At 44.5% G+C, this 24,038-nt stretch overlaps 2 protein-coding genes across 9 annotated transcripts in view; one reads left to right on the plus strand and one right to left on the minus strand.

Annotated features, from left to right (window-relative positions):
* USP37 (ubiquitin specific peptidase 37) overlaps nucleotides 1-16,665 on the minus strand; it is a 30,710-nt gene extending 14,045 nt beyond the window's left edge. For 2 of the 8 annotated variants that reach the window (XM_069732720.1, XM_069732718.1), the window contains exons 1-8: nucleotides 16,528-16,665; nucleotides 11,735-11,938; nucleotides 11,113-11,284; nucleotides 10,823-10,920; nucleotides 10,153-10,319; nucleotides 9,871-9,942; nucleotides 5,320-5,414; nucleotides 4,589-4,673 (exon numbers count right to left, since the gene is read on the minus strand). In XM_069732720.1, the coding sequence (XP_069588821.1) occupies nucleotides 4,589-4,673; nucleotides 5,320-5,414; nucleotides 9,871-9,942; nucleotides 10,153-10,319; nucleotides 10,823-10,920; nucleotides 11,113-11,284; nucleotides 11,735-11,893 (848 nt within the window). In that variant the 5' untranslated portion in view covers nucleotides 11,894-11,938; nucleotides 16,528-16,665. The remainder of the gene's footprint in view (nucleotides 1-4,588; nucleotides 4,674-5,319; nucleotides 5,415-9,870; nucleotides 9,943-10,152; nucleotides 10,320-10,822; nucleotides 10,921-11,112; nucleotides 11,285-11,734; nucleotides 11,939-16,527) is intronic. The other 6 variants (XM_069732724.1, XM_069732722.1, XM_069732721.1 and 3 more) reach the window with 5 other exon arrangements.
* Nucleotides 16,666-16,749: 84 nt separating this feature from the next.
* On the plus strand, nucleotides 16,750-23,099 carry CNOT9 (CCR4-NOT transcription complex subunit 9). The gene is made up of 8 exons (XM_069732729.1): nucleotides 16,750-16,904; nucleotides 18,401-18,580; nucleotides 18,702-18,817; nucleotides 19,639-19,748; nucleotides 20,750-20,859; nucleotides 21,030-21,128; nucleotides 21,338-21,429; nucleotides 22,259-23,099. The coding sequence occupies exons 1-8, from the start codon at nucleotides 16,881-16,883 to the stop codon at nucleotides 22,425-22,427; spliced, it is 900 nt and encodes a 299-aa protein (XP_069588830.1). The 5' UTR covers nucleotides 16,750-16,880; the 3' UTR covers nucleotides 22,428-23,099.
* The last annotated feature ends 939 nt before the right edge of the window (nucleotides 23,100-24,038 follow it).

Here is a 24,038-nt window from a genome sequence, read left to right on the forward strand (position 1 = left end):
CGGTGCGGCCGCCCTGCTTGTGAATCCCAGCCCCTCAGTGTCTTATGATTTATTCACACTGCGGGGCTGGGATTCCTGGGCATGCGCACTGCGACCTGGGTGAGTGGCTTAGACACGCAGTGCGCATGCCCAGGAATCCCAGCCCCGCAGTGTGAATAAATCATAAGAAACTGAGGGGTTGGGATTCACAAGCAGGGCGTCCGCACAGGCGCATTCAGCGAGACTGCATATGAGGACAGAGGACGGGCAGCTCATGACAAAAGAGCACAGGCAGATTTCAAAACAGCGAGAATTAGCCGTACCGTTCGGATCCCCAGAACAATGATCAGGAGAAGAGGACTGGCATCGGTAGTGACTAATAACTATTGAACCGGGAGAAAGGAACTCCCCTGGATGAGGAAGGCGCTCAGAGACTACCCTCTGAAAGCCTGATTGACTTGCAGAAAACGAGAGGAGCGAAGGAAAATGCTTCATTTGTCGTCACAGATTTTCCTCAGAACCTTCCTAGCAAATCGAATGGATAGAGTGAACAAGTGCACGAGCTCCCTGTTGAAGGGCCGCTGCCTTGTCTCAAGGGAGAATCCCCAACCTTCTGGAAGATTCCAGGATCATCCTCAAAAAAGGATATCTGCTGGGCTGGAAATGAGGAAAAAATTGTCTAAGTTTACCTGCCAGTCCAAGAGAGAGAGGGTATAGCAAGAGATATATACGACTCCACGCAGGGCTGGAAGAGCGGCTAGAAAGTCGACCAGGTAGGGCAGGAAGACCATGCCTCTAGGGTGCAAGAGGAACGTGACAGCCGCCATAACCCTTGCAAACACTTGGTGCGGTAGTAAGGCCAAAGGACAAGGACGTGAACTGAAAATGCTGTTCGCGAAAGGGAAAGCGAAGGAATTTTTGAAGAGGGGAAAACATAGGAATGTGAAGATAAGCATCCCGAATGTCGGTGGATGCCAGAAACTCCACCTTTTTCCGTTGAAGTAATGGCTGAGCGGAGGAACTCCATCCGGAGAAGGGGGACCTTGTCAAGCTTGGTAGAAGTTTGAGGTTCAGGGTCTGTCTTACTTTTTGGTACCTTTTTTGGAACCAAGATCCCTTAGATCTAGACCGTCCAGGACAACTGATCCACTGCTGGTTGAGTCCATAGGAAATCAAAATAGTTAAGGTCTCTGACCAAGAGACCATTGCTCTAGCAACTCATGCGGCGGCTAAGGAAGGGTAGAGCGCTGAACTGGAGGCCGCAAGACGGAACGAACTAGATTTTCTATCTGACAGTCCATTGTACTGAGAGGGAGATATTTTCCCATGCCAGAATCAAAAATCAAGCTTCTGGGCATGCTCAATGTGTAAAAAACGGATTCGGTAGCCAGAAAAGTTCATTCACACATCCGTTCCATGTGTTTTTATTGTTGGAAACGTCCCTTCAGGCTTTTTCGCTGCACAGAAAAAAACGTTGCAGTGAACGTTTTTTTGTGTCCGGCAAAAAAGACTGAAGGGACGGATCCGGCACAAAACTGATGAAACGCATGTCCTTCAGGCACAATCCGGCGCTAATACAACTCTATGGGGAAAAAACGGATCCGGCGTAAGATAAAAATGGATCCGTTTATTTTAAAAACTGCCGGATTGTGCCTGAAACAAAAAACCTGATGTGTGAAAGCAGCCTAACAGGGAAGTGGAGAGGGATCGTCCGCCTTCTTGCATCATCTGCTAAAGAGTGGAGATGCAATGGGTGTGTTTGGACGCCAAAAAGGGAGCCTCTGTACATCCACAGAATTAAGGTCCCTGGGTGGACAGGGCTGGTTGTCCGGCATTAGGCCTGGCTGTAGAAGAGGATACATGGAGGCGACACTCCATGTGCTCGTCTATCGATGGTGTGGGGAGATCGGTGCCCTTTAAGAGGACCCGTCGCCCTGAAGAATCAGACCAAGCATGGCATCTCACGTCTTAGGTGGGAATACGTGGAGGGAACACCCCACGAGTTTGCATATTGGCTGAAAAAAAGGATACCGCGCTTGCAGAGGTTTCTGTCTAGTGGATCGCTTATCCGAACGCTACCTGTCCGGGTGAATGGCAGATGCTCTGCGAGGGACTTTAGTTTCTTCATGAGGGACACTGCATGATCTAGAATAGAACCAAAGTCCTCGTCAATCTACAGAGTTTGGTTGATGATATAAATAGGCAAATCCATCCTTTTCTGAAGTTCTGGTGAGTCCAAAACAAAGGTAATATCCGATCCATATTCAGAGACTTGTTCTCAGCAAATCATTGGTGAGGGATCAGGAAATGAAACTTCCGTTTTCTAGGCGCGTGTACGTTTCTAGAATACTTGCGGCCCCTGCTAGCCTGAAGAGACCATCTATATTGGTCCAGCAAGCACTCCGAGCCACAAAGGGTTCACGGAGGGATTCAATCTCTTGTCAGAGAATCCATGGGTTGCGGCAGTGATGAAGCCAACTCCAGGAACTAGGTACTCTGGGATAGGCGGCGGAGGGCTCCTGAGCTCATTTAGGGTAACCGGCTTCGGACTGGTCATATGCCTTTAAGACCAGTGAATACTGGTCATGTGCCTTTAAGACTAGGGAATACCGGTCATGTAGCTTTATGCAGTTCTTCCTTACTCTGTTGCAGAGTCGTTGTGCCCCTTTAATGCAAAACCATAGCCCCTGTGTATGTGCTGGCAGGGTGGACCAAGATGGCCACCGCGAGTTGCAGAGGTGGTAAAGTCTCGAAGAGAGCGAGAGGCGCCAATTTGGGAGGGGGGGGGGGGGAGGCAAAGACGCTATGTGGGTGGAGGCTCGTGACTTCCATGAATAGGCCCAAGCCGGGGCCTAAATTTCTGCAGCCGGCGTGAGCAATTACAGCGTTGTCGAGGGAAGTCATCGCTCCCGTGCCTGGGAAGAAGCGCCAGAAAAGGTGGGCGGAGCCGCCTTAGTGCACCATAGTGCGGGAGCAGCTTCCGGGATGCGGCCTACACATCGGCCGACGCCGGGGGCTAAGTTTTTGCAGCCGGCCGGAGCATTACCTCAGGGAGGTGGGCCACAGGGAAGCTGAGGCTGCCTGTCAGCATGTAAATATCCCACTGCAGAGGCCCACCGCTGACTGGATCCACTCACCATCGGTGCACGTCCCGGCATGGAGTCGGCGCGGATGACTGGGTTTCAGCGCCGAGGAAAGCATGCGCACTCTATTGTTCTGCTGCAGGTTAGGTTTTGCAGCGTGGACGGTGCAGGGATAGAGGGATAAAAACACAAAGACAATGTATATAAGGCAATGAAGCCTCAGCCAGCTCAGCGACCACCACAGGTGCGCGGAACTCCGCCTTGACTGGACGTGCAAGGATGAGAAGGGATAGAGTGATAAACCTCAATCCACCATCCCTTTGATAGAGGTGGAGAGGAACCGTCTGCCTCCTTGTGCAATCCGCTTTAACCGTGGTGGGACAGTGGGGGCTGCTCGGACGCCATAGAGAGGGGCCTCTGTACAGCCACGGAGTTCAGTCCGGGTGGACAGGGCCAGTTGTCCGGCATTAGGCCTGGCTCCAGGAGAGGATACATGGAGGCGACACTTCATGTGGTCGCCTGCTGCTGGTGTGGGGAGATCAGGACCGTGAAGGATCCGTCGCCCCTGAAGTGAGCTCAGGCATGGCTTTCAACGTCGCATGAGAGGGTACGGGGAGGTATACTCGCCGTGCTCGCCTGTTGATGATTCGCGGGAGATCGGAACCTTGAAAGGATCCGTCGCCCCCTTCACTTCATTAATTAAAAAATAAAAAATTACAGAAAAGTAAAAGATAAAATAAATATGTTGAGGTCTACACCCAGGAGACAGACACTAAGCAAGAACTGGTTAGCTGAGAGCCAGCAGGAGGGTGTATACTGCAGGGGAGGAGAGAACTTTCTTTGTATTACTTAGTGTCAGCCTCCTAGTGGCAGCAGCAGCATCATACACCACGGTCTGTAGCCCCCAATGAAACGAAGGAGAAAATCCTCGTTACCTCCCAATTCTACCCTAGGGGATTAGTGAGCGATCTGGTCTCCCGACATTTCTCCTGAAACTTGTAGAAAATATGGTGCATCCTGTAGTAAGGTGTGTCCCATAGTCCAAAAAACACATTAAATTGTTTTGGGTTTTTTTTTCCAGAAAAATAAAACCACACATTTTACAGAATCAACTTTTCACATTTATGGAAAAAAGTCAGCAAAAATCTGTTGCATGTGAAAGTGCAAGAGATGGAAGAATCGATTATCAGGACTTTGGTCAATCTGCCAAGTTCAATAACCTTTGACCACTGGACAACACGAGGATCGGAATCTTCCTTACCTCCCAGCATTCCTGGCTCCTCTTGATTAGCTGGGCTGATGCATCATCACGACATGATACACGTTTCGCCAGCCTGGCTAATCAGAGGATCCAGGAATGTCGGGACTTCTCCATTCCAGTTGTCACAGATTACAAACTTTGGCCAATGAATGAGTCCTGGGAATCGATTCTCCCATCTTTAGAAAGTACTGTAAGAGGGAAGAGAAAAAAAAAAAAAAAAAAAAACTTCAAATGATGAAAGACACTATTAAAAAGTGAGAAATACCTCTCTGGACATGAATTTCCTGCAGAATAATCTTTTGTGGTCAACCGGCTGCTGTAAAAGGATGAAGACTGCAGCGACATTAAACCTTTAGAAAAAAAAAAAAAAAAACACATTAAGAATCAATATACAGACAGAGATCATTACACACGTCAATTATCAAAAGTGAAACCTTTCTGCAGTGAACTGTAAAGACTAACTTCAAAAACATGAAGCAGTTTTGCATTAGGTGTTGATGAAAATGTTCCTAGTTTACTTACTGCAGGCTTATGCATCTCTTTGGTAAACAACAAACATTGTCATTGTACTAAATAATGGACAGATGGAACTAAACTGTAGTCACGAACTGTTACACTAGTACAGACAACCTCAATTGTGGCCTGAAAGTACAGTTGCAGTACTGTCCTCTACCAGTCCATGTACCAGGATTACCCAGCAACTGTCCAAGAATAAAATTATACTATCCTACTAAATATATAAATGGTTGTCTGCCCATGTGCCTTTAGTGCACGACTATGATCCATACACATTAGCTAAAAATAAACAGGAAACATACAATTCTGACAGTGTCGGATGAATAATTAATTTTCCCTGGCAAAAACGGTATTAAAGCAGACGCCAGTACAGATGTGACAAGCGGCTAGTCTGTGGGTAATGCAGAAATATCGCATCTATGACGCCTGAGGGGACTAAAAAAAAATAAATAAATAAAAAAATAATCAAGACACATTTACCTGGCCGATTTTCTTCTGCTTGCTTCACATTCAGCTGTTTCTCCCGGCTGCTGTTGAGAAATTTGCGGCTGGGATCATTTAATGTTTTGTTGGTGCTGCAAAAGACGGAAAAAAAAAATACAATTACGTATATTAGCGGATCCAAATCTAAATATAGGGGGTGGAAAAATTAGATAAGGGCAAGCTTGCAGAGTTTGAGGACAGATGACCGTGCAAACACAACCTCTGAGATACTTGTATGCGGCGTGTAGAATTTGTGCAGTTACATCACACGAGCTGAAGGAGAATGGAGCTGTTCACGGATGTCCAAAAAGATGGTAAAAAGCCAAAATGTCCATGATAGAAGCCATCCACACATGACGTTACATCAACTTTTCAGGCGAGTCCGCAACTAGCCTATTCTGACTATTTAACTCCCAAGGGCTACCAGTATTTGTGGTTTATGTTTGCCCTTAACCCTTGTCAGGCTGCATAATTTTACAACCTTAACAGGCTGCATAGGTACAATTGTACCTTCACATATACCTCCACTGTGGGAAGACTTTACTTGGTTTCAGAAACTAAAGTTCATTCAGCTACAAATGTTATGCTGATATCTATTGTTCAGTGTTGTTACTGGTCACTTATGTTGCTGTCAATTAAGTTAATTCAAACTGGGAGTGGCTTCTACTTGTCTTCCTGCCTCCCTCCTCTCATTAGCCATTTTGCTGTTCATCTCATTGCTGTGAGCACACATTTCTAGGCTTGTGAAGTCTTCAATTTCTTGGAAACGAAGGTAGGAAAGTCTCACAGCATCTAACAGCCAGTTATACCTTTATTCTCATTATGTGGGGACAGAACAGTCAAATTGTCTTTCAGCCTGGACTTGGCTTACATATATTTTGTATGAAACTTATCACTATAGGTATAATTTTTATACGAAAAATGGATAATAATTAGTATCTACATATTGTTTTACGATGTTTTATTTATATTCAGCACAAAATACGAAGCCAAAATTCATCTAGCAAGTGATAGTAATGCTGGATCTAGTTTCCGCCATAATCCAAGAAAACGTGTTTGCAGGTTAGTATAATTTTGTGAAAAGCCAATAATGTAGTATTTCGGAAAATTATTTATTTTACATTTTTTCATATTTACAGATTTACGTCTGACGAAATAATGCGAATGCTAGAAGAATCTGATTCTGAGCATGAGGATGAACCATATGTTCCATCTGATGATGAAAACTATGTACCACAAGTGGATGTTACTGAAGAAGATTCAGACATTGAACAAGAAATGGTCATAGAGCATGAAAATGAATACGAATCAGACGAAAGTGTTGAGGATGATTCTGTGCCTCAAAGTGCAGGCGACATTTGGACTGCTAAGGATGAAACTCAATGGTGCAGTAATCCACTGCCAAATGCACAAACAAAATCTCGTAATGTCCTACGACAAAGAGGTGGCCCTGCAGCAATCAGCAACCTATATACAGCAAAAGAGCTATTCAAGTCCATCATGACTCCCGAGATGTGTGACATCATATTACGGGAAACGAATCGAAAGGCCAAGAGAGTTTGTGATGCTTACAACAACGAACTGGTACAACGTTTTCCTGATTCTTCCAAACGGCCACCACAAAAAACATTCAAGCAATTTACTGAAACTGAACTTCATGCATTTTTGGGCATACTGATTGCTGCTGGTGTGCACAGAGCCAACAAAGAGAATCTGGAGGAAATGTGGAATGTTGCTGCTCTGCCTCTTATACGTGCAGCCATGTCTCGTGACCGCTTCAAGATGATACTCAGATTTATCAGGTTTGACAACGAAAATACACGTGCAGAACGTGTGCAAACAGATAAAGCTGAACCAATACGGGACATCTGGACAATGCTGAACAGTAATCTGGAGAGAGCCTACAAGCCATATCATTGTATCACCGTCGACGAGCAATTATTTCCATTTAGAGGTCATACTAAATTTACCCAGTATATACCTTCAAAACCAGCTAAATATGGCATAAAGATTTTCTGGGCTTGTGACTCATCAAATGCCTACCCTTTACAAGGTCAGCTCTACACTGGGAAACCAACTGATGGTCCTCGACAAGTAAACATTGGAGAACGAACAGTATTGGACCTAGTGAGCTCGTATAAAGGCTCTGGAAGAAATGTCACCACCGATAACTTCTTTACAACCATGGAACTAGCTAAGGTATTGAACTCCTGGAACATGACACTAGTTGGTACAGTGAGAAAAAACAAAAGGTTCCTACCTAACAACATGCAGCCTGCCAAAGAAAGGCCTGTATACTCGACAAATTTTGCCTACAATCATGATGCAACAGTCTGTTCATATGTACCAAAGAAGAACAAATCAGTCGTGCTTCTATCATCTATGCACATGACGGGAGAAGTTGAAGAGACACTAGCAGCCAAGCCAGAGATAATAAAATACTACAACATAACAAAAGGTGGCGTTGATGTTATGGATAAAATGTTGGGAGAGTACACTGTGAAACGACGAACATCACGTTGGACTTTGGCATTTTTCTACAATATGATTGATGTCAGTGGGTTAGCATCCTACATCATCTACAGAGAACACAATCCAAGCTTCAGGGCAAAGGATCAACGAAGAAAGTTCCTGAAAGATCTCGCAAATCAGCTGTGTATGATTGCAATTGAAGATCGTAGTACAAACAAAATGATAATGAGAAACCATTTTCTTCGAGGTGCAGTAGAAATGGTGCTTGGACGATGCATTGTGGTAGCATCGCAGCCAGCAGCTGGCCCCAAAATACCTCATGGTAGTCGTGGACCCTCCCCTGTTGTTGGTAGTTGCTATGTCTGCAGAGACCTGAGGCGAAAACAACGCAAGACTAGAAAGTCTTGTGTGGTTTGTGTGAAACCCATTTGCGATGAACACTCTGTAGCAAAGCCAACATGCATTACTTGCAAAGAAAATCAATAAAAAAAAGTTTCTTACATTTTCTTTTATAATGTAAATGAACAGTTTTTTACTTGTTTATAATAGTTAAATAGCATTATCATTAAAAAAAAATTTATGCTTTTTCCCTTGCATTATCTTCATTCAAAATATATGAGGTACATTTGTACCTATGCAGCTTGTTATGGATGCAAAAAGATCTCGACCCCTTATCTCGGAAGCGGGTGGAGATATTTTATTGAAATTTGGCCAATATATTCTGGACCAAAAATGTAGAGATGTCACGAAATTTCAGCCCTCTACGTCTTTTCAAAAAAAAGTTATTGCAATTTTAAAACGGAATAGTTACAATTGTACCTATTCAGCCGGATAAGGGTTAATGTGTCCCATATGGATAGTTCAGAATTTGTGATGAGCGAGTATACTCGTTGCTCAAGATTTCTCCAGCACGCTCGGGGGTCCTCCGAGTATTTTTTAGTGCTCAGAGATTTAGTTTTCTTCGCCGCAGCTGAATGTTTTACATCTGATAGCCAGCATAAGTACATGTGGGGATTCCCTAGCAACCAGGCAACCCCCACATGTACTTATACTGGCTAGAAGCTGTAAATCATTTAGCTGCGGCGAAGAAAACTAAATCTACGATCACTAAAAAATACTCGGAGGACACCCAAGCGTGCTCGGGAAATCGCGAGCAACGAGTACACTTGCTCATCACTATTCACAATCAATTTATCAGGCTAAACCACTGAGTTTCTTAAATGCAAGTAAAGTTTAAAACGCCTTTCTCACCCTGCAAACGGTTGAAAAATGATGGTCGGATTGCAGGTGCTACGATGGATATCTTAAAGATCATATAGGAAAAAACATGTGGTGCTAGAGTTTTTTCATCCATTACCCTTAAAAGTTCAGACAGCAGGGTGGCACATAAAAGGGGTAGTTAAATTATACTTACCACAATTGTGGATAACTTGCAGGCTACTCGCTCAGGTCTGAGGTCCCGCACAAGATAAAGAACACCTTGGCAGAACCAGACAGAGCCAATACCAATAAGTTAGTCGGGTCTATCAGGTCACGCTGGTGTCCTTTACACAAGAGACCAGTCACAGCGTTGTGGCTTTTTGTGAGCAGACCCTTAGTCTAAACATTGCAAACTTTATAAAAAAAAAAAAAAAAGTAGTATGCATGTCCATCCATGACCCAGGCCCGAGCTCCCTTATCTGGTGTGCACGATATATGTAATGCTGAAGAGATGCATATGTCCGTACAGCCATATTAGCAAAATCACAAATGTCGTCTATAGAGTAAAGTTAAGTATCCAGTCTATTCGATTTATGCATATCTGACCAAGCCAAATAGACAGTGACCTCACAATAATGGATGACAGCTGGGAATGTCCTGCAGTCAATGGAGCTTGACAAATGGAATTGAAATTTTCCAGCAACATTATTAGTCGCAATTACACAAATTATATATATATATATATATATATATATATATATATATATATATATATATATATATATATATAAAAGCCAAATGAATTAGAAGACAGACAAAAAATAAAAGCCTAAATGCCCAACAGCCCGATAACCCAAGTGTGCAACCGCAACATACGTAGAAGAATCATTCTCTTTAGGGTAATCTTCAATCTCTGGACTTGACAGTAATCGCTTCCTTTTTTCACTCCTGTGAGTTTGAAAAATAGTTTAAGTTGACTCGGGATAAACCCAAGTCATTTAACTGCAGCGATGTCCTCCACCCACCCAAAAAAGAAGGTGGCTACTATATCACTCATGCGGTGTTGAAATAATTTGCCTTAGATTCAGTAAGCGATACTAACTATATAACAGGACAACATCCCATGTCCGAACCATACAGAACTGGCTCAGTAAGTACCTGGTTTCCATTAAGCCTGTCCTATGTGGAGTCGAGGTCATGGGCGTATTCCGGCTCGGAATAATGCTCTTTGGTGAGTTTTTTCCTGGGATTCTTCCATTATTGTTGAGCGGCTTTTTTACTGGCGTTTCATCTTTACCATCAAAGCTCACTCTCTTGGTTGGAGTCTTAAAAATGTAACAGTATGAGATTAAGAACACTACAAGATATAGTAACTATAATCCTGGGATATTATGATAAAATTACATTCAACTATTTTTCTATTTTACTTCGGGCACAACATACAGATGACAAAAAATGGCGACGTTTTGATACGGACTGAAACAATGGATTGTAGCCCTTGTAATATAGCTGAAATAAAATTTATATTGAATGTATTTCTATCTGCAGAGTCACCACAAATTTTTGCCATAATAAACAAACATTGTTCTGCTACATGTGGACAGGAATCAAAAACTGAAGTATATATATATAAAAAAAAAAAAAACAACATTTCAAGTGCTGTTTGTCCTAGCAAGGATACAGCGGCCCTCTGCTTTTCAAGTTGCTAAAAAAAAAAAAAAAATTACAACTTGGCATGTCAGGGTCGATCCACCCACAGTCAGTCATAAACTTGTAGTCCTAACACAGATGGAAAAATACACCAGTAGTACTTGTGCGAATCTTTTACCTGGCTTCTGTTGTTAGTCAGTGGTCTGATGCTCTCTCTGTGAATACTTCTGTTAGCCAGGATGCCTCCGAAGCTTGCAGACCCTTGTATGGGTTTCACTGATAAAATATTGGATTAAAGCAATGTTCTGGGAAGTGCCAATTGTACCAAAAATCATTATAAATTAACGTCTGCCCTAGCAGAAAGCTCTATGGCGCTTCTGTCAGTATAAAACTAACACTGGTACGCAAATATAAAGCTATAGACCTTACATATCATTAGTGACATGCAAACACAATGAGGGTTCTCACCAATTTGTGCCTTTTCATGGTTGATGAACTCCAAGAGATGTTTCAGCTGCTCGGCCTCTTTGCTCGGGACCTTGTCAATAGTGAGAGAACTGGAATCTTTCATAGTAAGCAGAAGCCGTGACTGTTTACCCCCCACTGGCCGCAGAACAATATTTTTTATGTTCTGATTAAGCTGCAGATGAGAGATAATAATGGTCTCAAAGCTCAGCACATAACATTGAGGGTTATAGTTACGGTAATTTAGTGACAAAACGTATAAGTGGTGGAGAAAGGTTGAACTTGATGGATCCTGTTTTTTTCAACCTATATAACCAGGTAAACACGGTCAGCTCACCACACAAAAAAACAAGCCATCATACGTCTATGTGGACAGAAAAAAAAAAAAGGAAAAAGGTTGTGGTTCTTGGAAGAAAGAAAAAAAAAAATCAAAAAAAAAAATCACCCACTTATTGGAAAACAAAGTGCAAGGACCTGAGCAAAAAAAAATCAAAAAATGTGTTGCAAATACCAAATGTCACCAATTACCAGATGTGCAGGCAATGATTAAGAGGAATAAAAATTAATACACAAGGAAGAATTAAAGCATCTGCTTGTGTCAGTGAATAGGTAGCATAAGACAAACCTGAAATTTGGATGGAACCCCACCGGCATTGAAGTTTATGACAAGGGTGAACTTGTTGTCCTTTTCGATGACCTCACACCTGCCTTCCTTCCATTTTGACGTCCCCATATTCAGGCAGTGTATGCGGATTGAGCCGTGCAAAGACAGTGCAGCAGCCATTTCTGATTAAGGCAGGTGATCCCTACAGAAAAAAAAAGGGATGGCCTAATGGGAAAAGTCAAAATATAAGAAGATTAAAGAAAAAGGAGCAGAGAAAAAAATACAAGCTGATAAAATACATATATGGGTAAAAATAAAATATGATTTTACTTTAAAGGGGTTGTCCGCTACTAGGACAGCCTCCAGCCTCTTCTTAAAACTAAATGTTCGCCCCCTATAAAATAATAAAGCTTATTCTCACCTCTCGTACCGGCAACGCTCCCGCAGTGTCGGTACTCGCTCTACCCAGGGCTGTGATGCGGTGTTGTGACACATGACACCACCGCCCAATCAGTGCTGACGTCACTGACTCCATCTTCGGACAAACTGAACATGAAGAGAAGTTCGGCTGCAGCTGATCCCAGACTTCCTCTTCATGTTCAGTTTGACAGAAGGCGGAGAGAGTGACGCCAGCGTTGATTGGGCACCACTTGTCCATCTGGACCCGTTGAAGCACCTGCTGTGCGAAACGGCCGTCGTCCAAACTCCAACACCGCACCCTCCTGCTTACCTTATGTTGTAACGGATGTTTATCTGTTGAAGTTTTCCATTAAAATTCACGCTTTCCACTGCAGAATTTGGGGTGAGTGCCGCATATTTTCTTACTTATGAGTACAAATGAACTATTAGTTTTCAGCTGCTGAGCACCTCATACCCCGGAGTAAGCGTGACGCCTAATACTCTGGATCCCATCTCAAGTCCTGACTGCTGTATATGGTATCGTTCTAGTGCCGTCCCATTCTATAGCTCTATGTGGTTTATTATTATATAGGGGGCGAACATCTAGTTGAAGAAGGGGATGTCCTAGTAGTGGAAACCCCCTTTAAGGAGATGTCAAGGCACCAAAATAGTAAAAAAAATAAAAATAAAAATTTAAGGCATTGATGGTTTTAAAATAACACACGGAGGAAGACTCTCCTTCCAGCAGCCACACAAATACAGTACAGGCCGCTCTGGAGGTCTGCTCCGATAGCTCGTCACAAGACCACTGCAGCAAGTGACTAGGATGAGTCTCATTTGACGTGTTCTATCTCCTGACCACTGCAGCCAATCGCTGGTTGCAGAGATCCTGTGATTTGCAGACACCATTATCTGAATATCTGACTAAAGGCAGTAAATGACATGGCAGGACTGACTATTTCTGTACTGACAGCAGGTCTGGCGCTGCCAATTATTGATGGAAGCTGTGACTAAAGGCCCCTTCACATTAAGCGACGCTGCAGCGATACCGACAACGATCCGGATCGCTGCAGCGTCGCTGTTTGGTCGCTGGAGAGCTGTCACACAGACCGCTCTCCAGCGACCAACGATGCCGGTAACCAGGGTAAACATCGGGTAACTAAGCGCAGGGCCGCGCTTAGTAACCCGATGTTTACCCTGGTTACCATGCTAAAAGTAAAAAACAAACAAACACTAGATACTTACCTACAGCCGTCTGTCCTCCAGCGCTGCGCTCTGCTTCTCTGCACTCCTCCTGTACTGGCTGTGACGTCACCGCTCTGCTTTCCGGCTCACAGCCAGTACAGGAGGACTGCAGAGCACAGCGCTGGAGGACAGACGGCTGTAGGTAAGTATCTAGTGTTTGTTTTTTTTTACTTTTAGCATGGTAACCAGGGTAAACATCGGGTTACTAAGCGCGGCCCTGCGCTTAGTTACCCGATGTTTACCCTGGTTACCAGTGAAGACATCGCTGGATCGGTGTCACACACGCCGATCCAGCGATGTCAGCAGGAGTCCAGCGACGAAATAAAGTTCTGGACTTTATTCAGCGACCAACGATCTCCCAGCAGGGGCCTGATCGTTGGTCGCTGTCACACATAACGATTTCATTAACGATATCGTTGCTACGTCACAAATAGCAACGATATCGTTAACAATATCGTTATGTGTGAAGGTACCTTAACCCCCACCTGCAAAACATGCGGCCTGTGGAGATTTTCCTATATTCAAATGTATTCAAGCCTTATATCTGCAAATACAATCAAACGCCAGGTCAGGTACAGAGCAGCGCTCATCAGCTCCCCACACTGATGTGCACAGGTTTGTAAGGTCATCACATTGCTGCTACAAACAGTGCAGCAGAGCAAGGGGGAACTTCAATGGTAAGAGACGAAGATTAACCCCTTAACATCCAATGATGGGCAGAGTCCGTCATTGGACGTCCCCCCGTTTGGTGCAGGCTTTTCCAGCACATGACAGCTAAGATGATCTGATCAGCTGACATGTACCCCTAACAGCCGTGGGTAGAATTGCCATCTACCTGCAGCTGTTAACATGTTAAATGTCGCTGTCAAACTGACAGCAGCATTTAACATGCACACGTAGGAAACGCATCATTGCCTCCTCCCATCGGCGCCCGTGTCACATGACCGCTGGTCGTCATGACAACCACAGGTCTCCTGGAGACCTCTATGGTTGTCACTGCCAGATTGCTATGAGCGACGCCTGCAGGTTGGCGCTCATAGCAAGTGAGTAATACTGAAACATACAGGTGATCTGATAATCGCCTGTATGTAGCAGAGCCGAACGAGTTATGGCAGCTTCTAGTTTCCCATGGGGACTATTGAAGCATGCCAAAAGTTTTTAAAAAAAAAATGTTTTTAAAAATATAGAAAAAAATAAATATAGAAGTTCAAATCACCCCACTTTCGCCCCATTAAAAATATAACAATTACACAATAAATAAATAATATAAAAAAAATTAAAAAAAATCAAACACATTTTTGGTAGCCATGTTCAGAATTGCCCGATCTATCATCAATAAGAAAAAAAAAAAGATTAAGCTGATCATTAAACGGTGTATTGAGAAAAAAAGTCAGAACTACTTTTTTTGGGTCACCCCGACACTGCATTAAAATACAGTAAGAGGTGATCAAATGATCGTATCTGCACCAAAATGGCATCATTAAAAACGTCAGCTTGGCGCGCAAAATAGAAGCCTTCGCCTAACCCAAGATCATGAAAAATGGAGACGCTACTGGTATCTGCATATGGCACTTTTTTTTTTTTTATAACCAATTTTTTTCACGACTTAGATAAAAAAAGAACCTAGACATGATTGTTGTCTATGAACTCGTAATTACTTTTAATTAGCATTTAGTGAACCTAGTAAAAAAGCAAGACAAAAGACAAGTGTGGGACTGCACTTTTTTTTGCAGTTTCACCGCACTTAGAATTTTTTTTCCCGTTTTCGAGTACACAACATGGTAAAACCAATGATGTCGTTCAAAAGTACAACTCGTCCCGCAAAAAATAAGCCCTCACATGGCCATATTGACAGAATATTAATAATAATAATAAAAAAAAAAAAGTTATAGCAGTGGGAAGGAGGGGAGCGAAAAAAGGAAACGCAAAAGTAGAACTACCCCTGGTCGTTATGGGGTTAAATGTCTTGACTATTATTGTAGGTGGGGGTGAGGGTTGTTACTCTGGAGGCACATCATTGTAAAATTGGAGGAAAATTGTGAAAGGGGGCAGTGCAGCATACAGAAAGGTAGCAACATGGGGAGACACTGGGGACAGCAGGAAGGAGGACAGTGTTGAGGATAGTTTGTAGGGATCGGTATAACAAAACTTGTAAGGGCACCATGTCAGGAAGTGTCACAAAAGACTAGAGGGGGGGGGGGGGGTCTGCAGACAGCTCTGCATGAGAAATCTCATCATGATGTCTTTACTACTTTGAGACAAAAGGGCTGAGAATGACTTCAGATTAATGTCTGTGTGATCCCTCCTGTGTCTAATCAGTACTGTATGACAGCTGATAACAGAAACTACCAGCATGTCTCATCATTGTTAAAGGGGTTTTCCCATAGAACACAGTTCACTAATCAGGAGATCTTGGAATAATTGGATGTGATTCCTGAGCTGAGATAACCTTATACACGTCCCCTGCCGTGTGCTGTGTAATGGTCGGGTCTCACAGTGCAGGTACGTGGTCTGACCGTACCACATCTCCTGGGAGGGGGACACAGGAGAGAATACAGACATCACAGCCGGGATCAGCTGCTGGTTTCTGTAAGTAAATACATTTCTTTACATATTTAGGAACGCGTTTTACCTCACAGAAAGAATGAGGAAGTGCTGTGCACCCCGGGTCTGAGCAAACACTTGTCCCGCTTCAGGCGCGTTCACACGCAGCATATTTAGTGCAGAAAAGACGCAGCACTCAGCAGACGCGGCACAATGCGCTTTCCGCCGGCTCAGTCACACACAGCTGGATTTCCTGCATTTGTCTGGCCGAGTTCTGCACTTTCTAGTAAATGCTGAGAATACACATGGAAACTTTTTTCCTGTCAACACTGCGTAAAATAAACAGCTCCAGTGCCGCAGTGTGAACAGAGCCCAGCTGTCGCTTTCTTGCCGAGTTTCACTACATGGACACAGACGGCTGCGGGGCGAGAAAGAACAAGAATGCTGCACCACATGAAGGGGTTAATCCTCAGGCCTGCTGCTACCTGTAGTGCCCCCAGTAACACGGGAGGGGTTGGTGACAGAACACCCCCGCAGCCAGCGGACATAGCGGCCGGCACCGCGGACACGAAGACAAGGCCGCCTCCGCCCCAGGGCGCCCTCCTCCTCCTCCGCCAGACACTCACCGTCCGCGGGCTCCCTCCGCCCGGCTGTCGGACACTTCAGCGCCTCACACGTACTACACACACGATTTGGCGGGAACCTCCTAGCGCAGAACCCAGCGTCAGAACTCAGGAACGAGGCGACGCAATCTGCGTCTGACGTCACCGCGCCGCGCAGTCTGATGACGTATATACAGGATTTCCTCCCTCTGAGAGCTGCCTGACCAGAGGCGCTTTCTGAAAACGTCACATCCGGGTGCCGGGGACGTCGGTCACGTGCGCACGTTACGTTCAGGAGGCGGGGTTCCGGGTTGTTGTGGAGGGGCGGACGGAGCGGGAGAAGACGGCGGAGGAGAGCCTGAAGGCGGCCCCCAGACATGCACAGCCTGGCCACGGCGGCGGTGAGTGCAGGAGCGGGAACAAGGGCCGGGGAGAGGGAGCGGCAAACACTACCACTCTCACCTGCAGGTAGTCAGGGTATGCTGGGGGTTGTAGTTGTCTCGCAGGCGATACTGCTATATACTGGTCCCCTGTGTTGCCTGGCAACCGTAACAATGGCGGATAGTGGCCAAAAAAAATCCAAAAAGTGATGGCAGCTCAGCCTCTGTCAGCGACAATCCCGCCCGAAACAGCCAGGGAAGACGTGAAAAGGGCAGAGATTACTGTGATAAGTCATATTTTACTTTTTTTAAAAACTGGGAAATGTGGAGTGCGTTTTCTGATGGCGGATACAAAAGTGATATCCGGATTAACCCTGAAGAGGCCGGGGTGCTGGGGTGTAATAATGACTCAGGGCCAGGAGGGGGCGACACTGGGGGTCCGGACTGTGACAGGTCGTCACATTATGTCCAAGCCAAGATCTAGAAGATCATCAGTCGTTAACATAAGAGACAATCCCGCTACAGGAGCGTTTCCACTACAACAGAGCTTGTAAGAGCTGAGCTGTGTTTGTCACCGGCTGCTGATTAATCACTGATGTGAAACTGTAAATGTTGCATCTATTGATGCATATGGCAAATGATTATCTTCTGCCATATGCATCAGTAGAACAGCATTTGCAGTTTCAAATCATTGATTTGTCATTAGCCGGTAACAAACACAGCTCAGCTTTGCTTAGTTATGACAAGCTTGTTCTGATGAGGATGACGTTGGAAGTCACGCAGCGTCGGCAGAGCAGGATGGAAAAGAAGCCGCTGTCGTCACTGTCTGCGACTGCTCTGTGCCAAGGAAAACTGGCGCCGGGCACAACAGTCCAGTAGATAGTTGGCAGCTACCTGCCTGTTGGTGTTTAAGCCCTTTTTTTGTAAACAAAGTCACACTTTTAGTTCTGGATATGATTGATTTAAGTTCGGGTATAGAGTCTTTGGAGTAAGGATGCAGCTGTGGACACCTGAACGAGTCTGACCATACACCTGAGGGTATGTTTCCATGGGGCGTATTGGCAGCACTTTGAACGCAGCGAATACCCCGCTCCGCCCAAAGCGCTACCCCCTGTTGTAAGCGCGGTGATGCCGGATGTGTTCATTCGGAATGATCACATCGTATTCATACACTGTGTTATTTATCTTGCGGAGCCGCAAAATAAATAGACGTGCTGCAGTCTATAAAGACGCGCCGCATGTCCGGATGCGCAGAGCTGCCAGATGCGGCCGTGTGCACATAGTGGAGACTGGATTTCATAAAATCCCCTCCACTATGCTGTAACATCTGGACACAGTGTCCAATCCGCAGCAGATCCTGATGTAATCCGGTACTTGGAAACATACCCTTAGAGTGATCAGTGCTGCACATTTATACTTACATGCTCAGCTGATATCATAGTGGAGGAGAAAATCCCATGTGTACGCCCCGGAATATGGACTAACCTTGTGTTTCTGATTTTCATATCTTCCTGTAGCCTGTGCCGGCAGCACTAGCTCAAGTCGACCGAGAGAAGATATATCAGTGGATCAATGAGTTATCGAGCCCAGAAACACGTGAGAACGCTCTGCTGGAGCTGAGCAAGAAGCGCGAGTCTGTCCCAGACCTCGCCCCAATGCTGTGGCATTCGTTCGGCACTATTGCAGCACTGTTACAGGTTCGCCTCTGTCAGATTCTGTCTTTTTTATTTATTTATTTTTTATAAATGTGCATTCATTTATTGTTTAATTGTGCAATGACCATGAAATATTCCTCTAATTCACATCTACTTCTTCCAGGAAATTGTAAATATCTACCCATCCATCAATCCTCCGACCTTGACAGCGCATCAGTCTAACAGAGTGTGTAATGCGCTGGCCCTGCTGCAATGTGTGGCTTCTCACCCGGAGACCAGGTAACTGAGGCAGAAAGTGACAGCTGTCACAGACTAGGGCATTGGGCACACAGCCGGGTTACAGGGAATCTCAGAGACCTTTAGAACTTAAGATGCAGGAGGTTCCATACATATGAAAACGCCAATATTATTCACATGTTAAATCTCCCGCCACTCCAGAACTGATGCTCCCGTGTTTCCCTTCGCTCTTTATTTTCCTTGCGTGATTATGTGTTGTTGTACACTGCGGAACATGGTAGCATCACTGTGGAAGTCAGTGATTGGCTGCAGCAGTATTCACCTGCATGTAATGCACATCTTCACTCAATGAAGGTAAGTGGTACTGACCACCGGACCACCAGGGAATTTTACTAGATGATTGATGTATTTTATTTGAAAGCCTTTTCTGTAGTCCATTCAATTTGAGACAACCCCATTAAGACTCTGTTTTGCACAAGGCAGCAATAGATGGCACTTGCAGTTCCCCATGACTATGATAGTGGCCACAGAGGATTTGATACAGTCTCCTGAACATTGCCCTGCCATGTGTATGCTGTCTACATCTCAGAAAATACAAATATTAATGTACCCATTCACTTCTATTGAGCAGGCGTGTGTTCTGCTATCACTTAATTTATTGGAAAAATGCCTTTAGGGTGGTAGATGTGTTCACTTTGCTATCAGACGCTGCCAAAGGAAATGCCTAGAAGGAACTGAAGTTAAACTACAAGTCTAGCGCTGCCTTATGGTTTTCATAAACAAGGCCAAACATGGCAGAGCAACCGGTTACATGATGCCGTTCATCTAACTAATATCACATTTTTTTTCTCTCGCTGATCCAGGTCTGCTTTTCTTGCTGCACATATCCCTTTGTTTCTCTATCCCTTCCTTCACACCGTTAGCAAAACGCGGCCGTTTGAATATCTCCGTCTGACCAGCCTAGGAGTCATTGGTAAGAAGTGGCATTCATGCAGTTTTATTTTACCTTGTCTTAAAGGGAACCTGTCACCTCAAGTTGGCAGGATATGTAAATGCCTTTTTTCCGGTCCGATGGGCGGCGTTTCGTCTTCATTTCTCCATCCCATCTGTCCCTGTTGTCCGCAATATGTTCAAGAATTAGAGTACTTGTCCTCCATAGTTCGCGTGTGCGCACTGTAATCTTCGCACGCACAGTATGCTTTGCTTAACTGCGGGCAAAGCCGAAAAGCATTACTGCACATGTGCCCGTGCACTATGTCCCAGAACACAGCGCAATACTTCTGGGACATAGTGCGCGGGCGCATGTGCAGTAATGCTTTTCAGCTTTGCCCACAGTTGGGCAAAGCATACTGCGCGTGCATGAGCGAAGATTGCATTGCACACGCGCGAACTATGGAGGACAAGTACTCTAATTCTCGAACATATTGCGGACAACAGGGACGGATGGGATGGAGAAATGAAGACGAAACGCCTCCCATCGGACCGGAAAAAAAGGCATTTACGTATCCCGCCAATTTGAGGTGACAGATTCCCTTTAAGCAGCATGTTCCTAAACGGGATAATAAATGTTCTCCATAAATATTCATATTCACATGCCAGTAATGGGGTGTACATGGATATACTATGGAGTACTATGTCCTCCGTTCATTCATCTGTCAGCAGGAATGAACTCCTTTTTTTTCAGCTGTCATAGCCTTATTTTTTCAGTGACCAATTATGATTTTTTTTCCCTCCATTTTTAAGCACAATCTGGGGGCACCACATAAACACATTCTGATTTCTTTCACTACGACAACATTTATAGCCGACAGCAGGCACAGTATACCGACGTCACGTGATCCTATCAGATAATTCTATAGCTCCATAAAGAGGCGTATTGCCAGTATTTAGTGGTGTAACTATAAGAAATCCCTGGGACAATGCTTAATCACCAGCACACACTCCGCTCTTAGTAACTTGGTTGTTTCCTTTCAGGCGCTTTGGTGAAGACAGATGAACAAGAAGTCATCAACTTCCTCCTCACAACAGAAATCATACCCCTATGTCTGCGGATTATGGAGTCTGGAAGTGAACTCTCCAAAACGGTACAACGGCCTCTTCCCTCCATGCTAGTCTCCATTCATGGCGGCAGCTTTTATTGATCCTCGCTCTCTAGGGTCTCCTCCAGTCTGGAGCAGGCAGCATCCGTCTCTGATCGCACACACGGCTGAGAGCAGATCACTTCTCTGTAATAAGTTTGTGTTCTTTCTTTAAGGTGGCCACGTTCATTCTCCAGAAGATCTTGCTGGATGACACAGGCCTGGCATACATCTGTCAGACATACGAGCGCTTCTCTCACGTCGCAATGATTTTGGTAAGATTTGAGTAGGAGTTTGGTCTTGTGCCGATAAAGGAGAACTCCAATAAAAAACAAGTGCACTTTTTATATACCGTAGTTCATTAGGAAGTCCCTCAAATTTCAGATTTTCATTGTGTAGTCTGTAACTGGTGCATTAGAGACGTTCATTCAATGCCTGATTGTTTGCATTAAATTCTCTTTTTTTTATCTATTTGCCTCTTTAGGGTAAAATGGTGCTGCAGCTCTCCAAGGAGCCGTCTGCCAGGCTGCTGAAACACGTTGTGCGCTGTTATCTGCGCCTCTCGGACAACCCCAGGTATACTTTAATTGTCCCATTTTATTCCATTACTACATCTGGTTTTTTTATATTTATTAACAGTCCGTTAACTGTGACTCCACAGCTATTATGAAATTACAAGATGTCAGGATTGTGTTAGGAGTTGTAGTTTCACAATGACTGGAGAGCCGGTTTGTAACTTTTGCTACTGCTGAACTATTTCAATTAACCGTATTATTGATTGATACAAAAAAAATCAATGAAATCCCTTGAAGTCACACATAGTTAGGACCATAAGGGCATATTGGTCACAATGGAAATCTACAGATGCTGGGCAATTATCTTGTAAGGGGCTGTTGGGTTGAGAGGGTTTCCTCTTTTTCTTGGTAGCAACTTAGATGCCATGTGCACTATTGAGGCATATAATGGCCAGGTTATCCAATCCCCATCATTGCAGTAATATATATAGATATAAGGTATGTCGGACTTGTCATACATTTATGGTACTGGGTTGCCTGCTAATGGAGGTTACACTTTGCCGAGGGGTTAAATGCAAATTTTATTATCTGCTTGTTTTTTGGTTCAGCATTCTGTGCTAATGTATTATTAAATGAATGGTCACAACTCATTTTTTTTTTTTTGCATACGGAGCTCCTAATCACTTTCATAGACATAAAGCTACATGACAAATTCCTGGTTGGCTTCTGCCACCACCATGGGGAGTGATTTTGAGCCTAAAAACAAAGAACTTTGAGAATCTCGTGTAAAGGAAACTATCTGCTTTCTCCCCTGAAACTTTAGAGTTAGATTTAATTGGCTGTAAATAAGGGGTTAAATAGTCTCGCATTCCTCCATTATTGTCTTACAGAGCACGTGAGGCGCTGAGACAATGTCTTCCTGACCAGCTGAAGGACACCACATTTGCCCAGGTACTGAAGGACGACACCACAACCAAACGCTGGCTGGCTCAGCTGGTTAAGAACCTACAAGAAGGCCAAGTCACAGACCCCCGGGGGATACCACTACCTCCTCAGTGACCTCGAAATGCAATGCTGATGAGCGCAGCTTCTGGGATGGCAGCAGTGGTGATGAGCGCAGCTTCTAGAATGGCAGCGGTGCTGATGAGCGCAGCTTCTGGGATGGCAGCAGTGCTGATGAGCGCAGCTTCTGGGATGGCAGCGGTGCTGATGAGCGCAGCTTCCGGGATGGCAGCAGTGGTGATGAGCGCAGCTTCTGGGATGGCAGCGGTGCTGATGAGCGCAGCTTCTGGGATGGCAGCAGTGCGGGATTCTGTCTTCATCTGATCAGTCAGCTTCTGTTTTTACTGAAGACCTCTTCTGGCCCAGATGTTATATTCACCCATTCTCAGACCGGACAGGTTTTTTGTAACCAGTGACTCGGCGTTCTTGTTGATCAAGAAGTTGCCGCTCTAGAAACTCCTCGTGGATCTTTCAGGTCTCTGGGCCGCAGTGATCTAGTGTCATGTTTACAAACTGCTACCATATAATGGAGTCAAGGGACCCACTGCAGAACCGGGACACGCTCCTCATCTGCTGCCTGACAAGCTCATAGCTGTGTCCCGACTTTACAAGAAAAAGAAAAAAGAAATAAAAGTTATATATTTTTCACAATGGAGATGTTAACGTTTGCAAAGTGTTTTGCAGAAAAGTACACAAGGTGTCCTAAAATAAAAAGTTATGGTTTCTTCATTTGTTGCAGGATTTAATAAATACTGGCCCCAGACATGGACAACCCCCCCCCCCCCCCTCTTCACCTTTATTCTTTTCTTAAAGGTGATTTCCTTTGCTGAAAAGGCTTCAGTCTGTTAAATCCTGACTGCATTACATGTTCACACAGCGCAGAACGTGACTACATATTTGAAATTTCCATACTTGTGGTCATTGTCGTCAACCAGATTCTCATCCGGCTTCCTGCAATGTTCTATGGAGAAGAGTCTTGTTGGCGCATAATCGCATACTTGCTGTCACGTAACCGCCCACTTGTGCTGGGAATTCCCAGGAATCGTAACTGTGTGTGCACTGAACACGGTCATGGACCAGCAGTCTGCAGACACATAAAGGGGCTGACTGTAGCCTTTTCAGCCTGGAAATCCCCGTTAAATTGTACCTGGCAGCACTGCAGTCTTAAAAGTTAGAACCTTTCCATTCGCCTCTGTGGTGCCTTGTTCTCAAGGGGGACATACAAGGTTTTTTTTTTTTTTTTTTAATAATTCTTTATTTTAGAATTTTAAGTGTACAATTGAAATAAGGGAAGCATAGAGTTATCAATGGACTTCCAAATCTGCGAAATACAGTATAGAAGAAAGGTACACAACAGAATGAACAACAGGAGGCTAAATCAGAAAACACTAACAGTTGAGACTCTAATTTAAAGATTCAGTGCATCATTAGTAATCTGAAAATGTATCTTTAGATTCTATAATTGATCTAATAACTCAAATTTGCAATGTTAGGTGGTCACGATGGCCTCAGAACAACACTAAATACGATATCAGATGGTCCAAAGAAAAGAGGCTGGAGACCTCCTAGCAATCTAACCTCCTCCACATTTATTTATCCATGGGGCCCATATCTTTAGGAAAATAGGATGAGAATGCAGAGGTGGAGTGGATTGCTTCCAGTGAACTG

The sequence above is a fragment of the Ranitomeya imitator genome, chromosome 7, assembly GCF_032444005.1.
Source record: "Ranitomeya imitator isolate aRanImi1 chromosome 7, aRanImi1.pri, whole genome shotgun sequence".
NCBI classification, from domain to species: domain Eukaryota; kingdom Metazoa; phylum Chordata; class Amphibia; order Anura; family Dendrobatidae; genus Ranitomeya; species Ranitomeya imitator.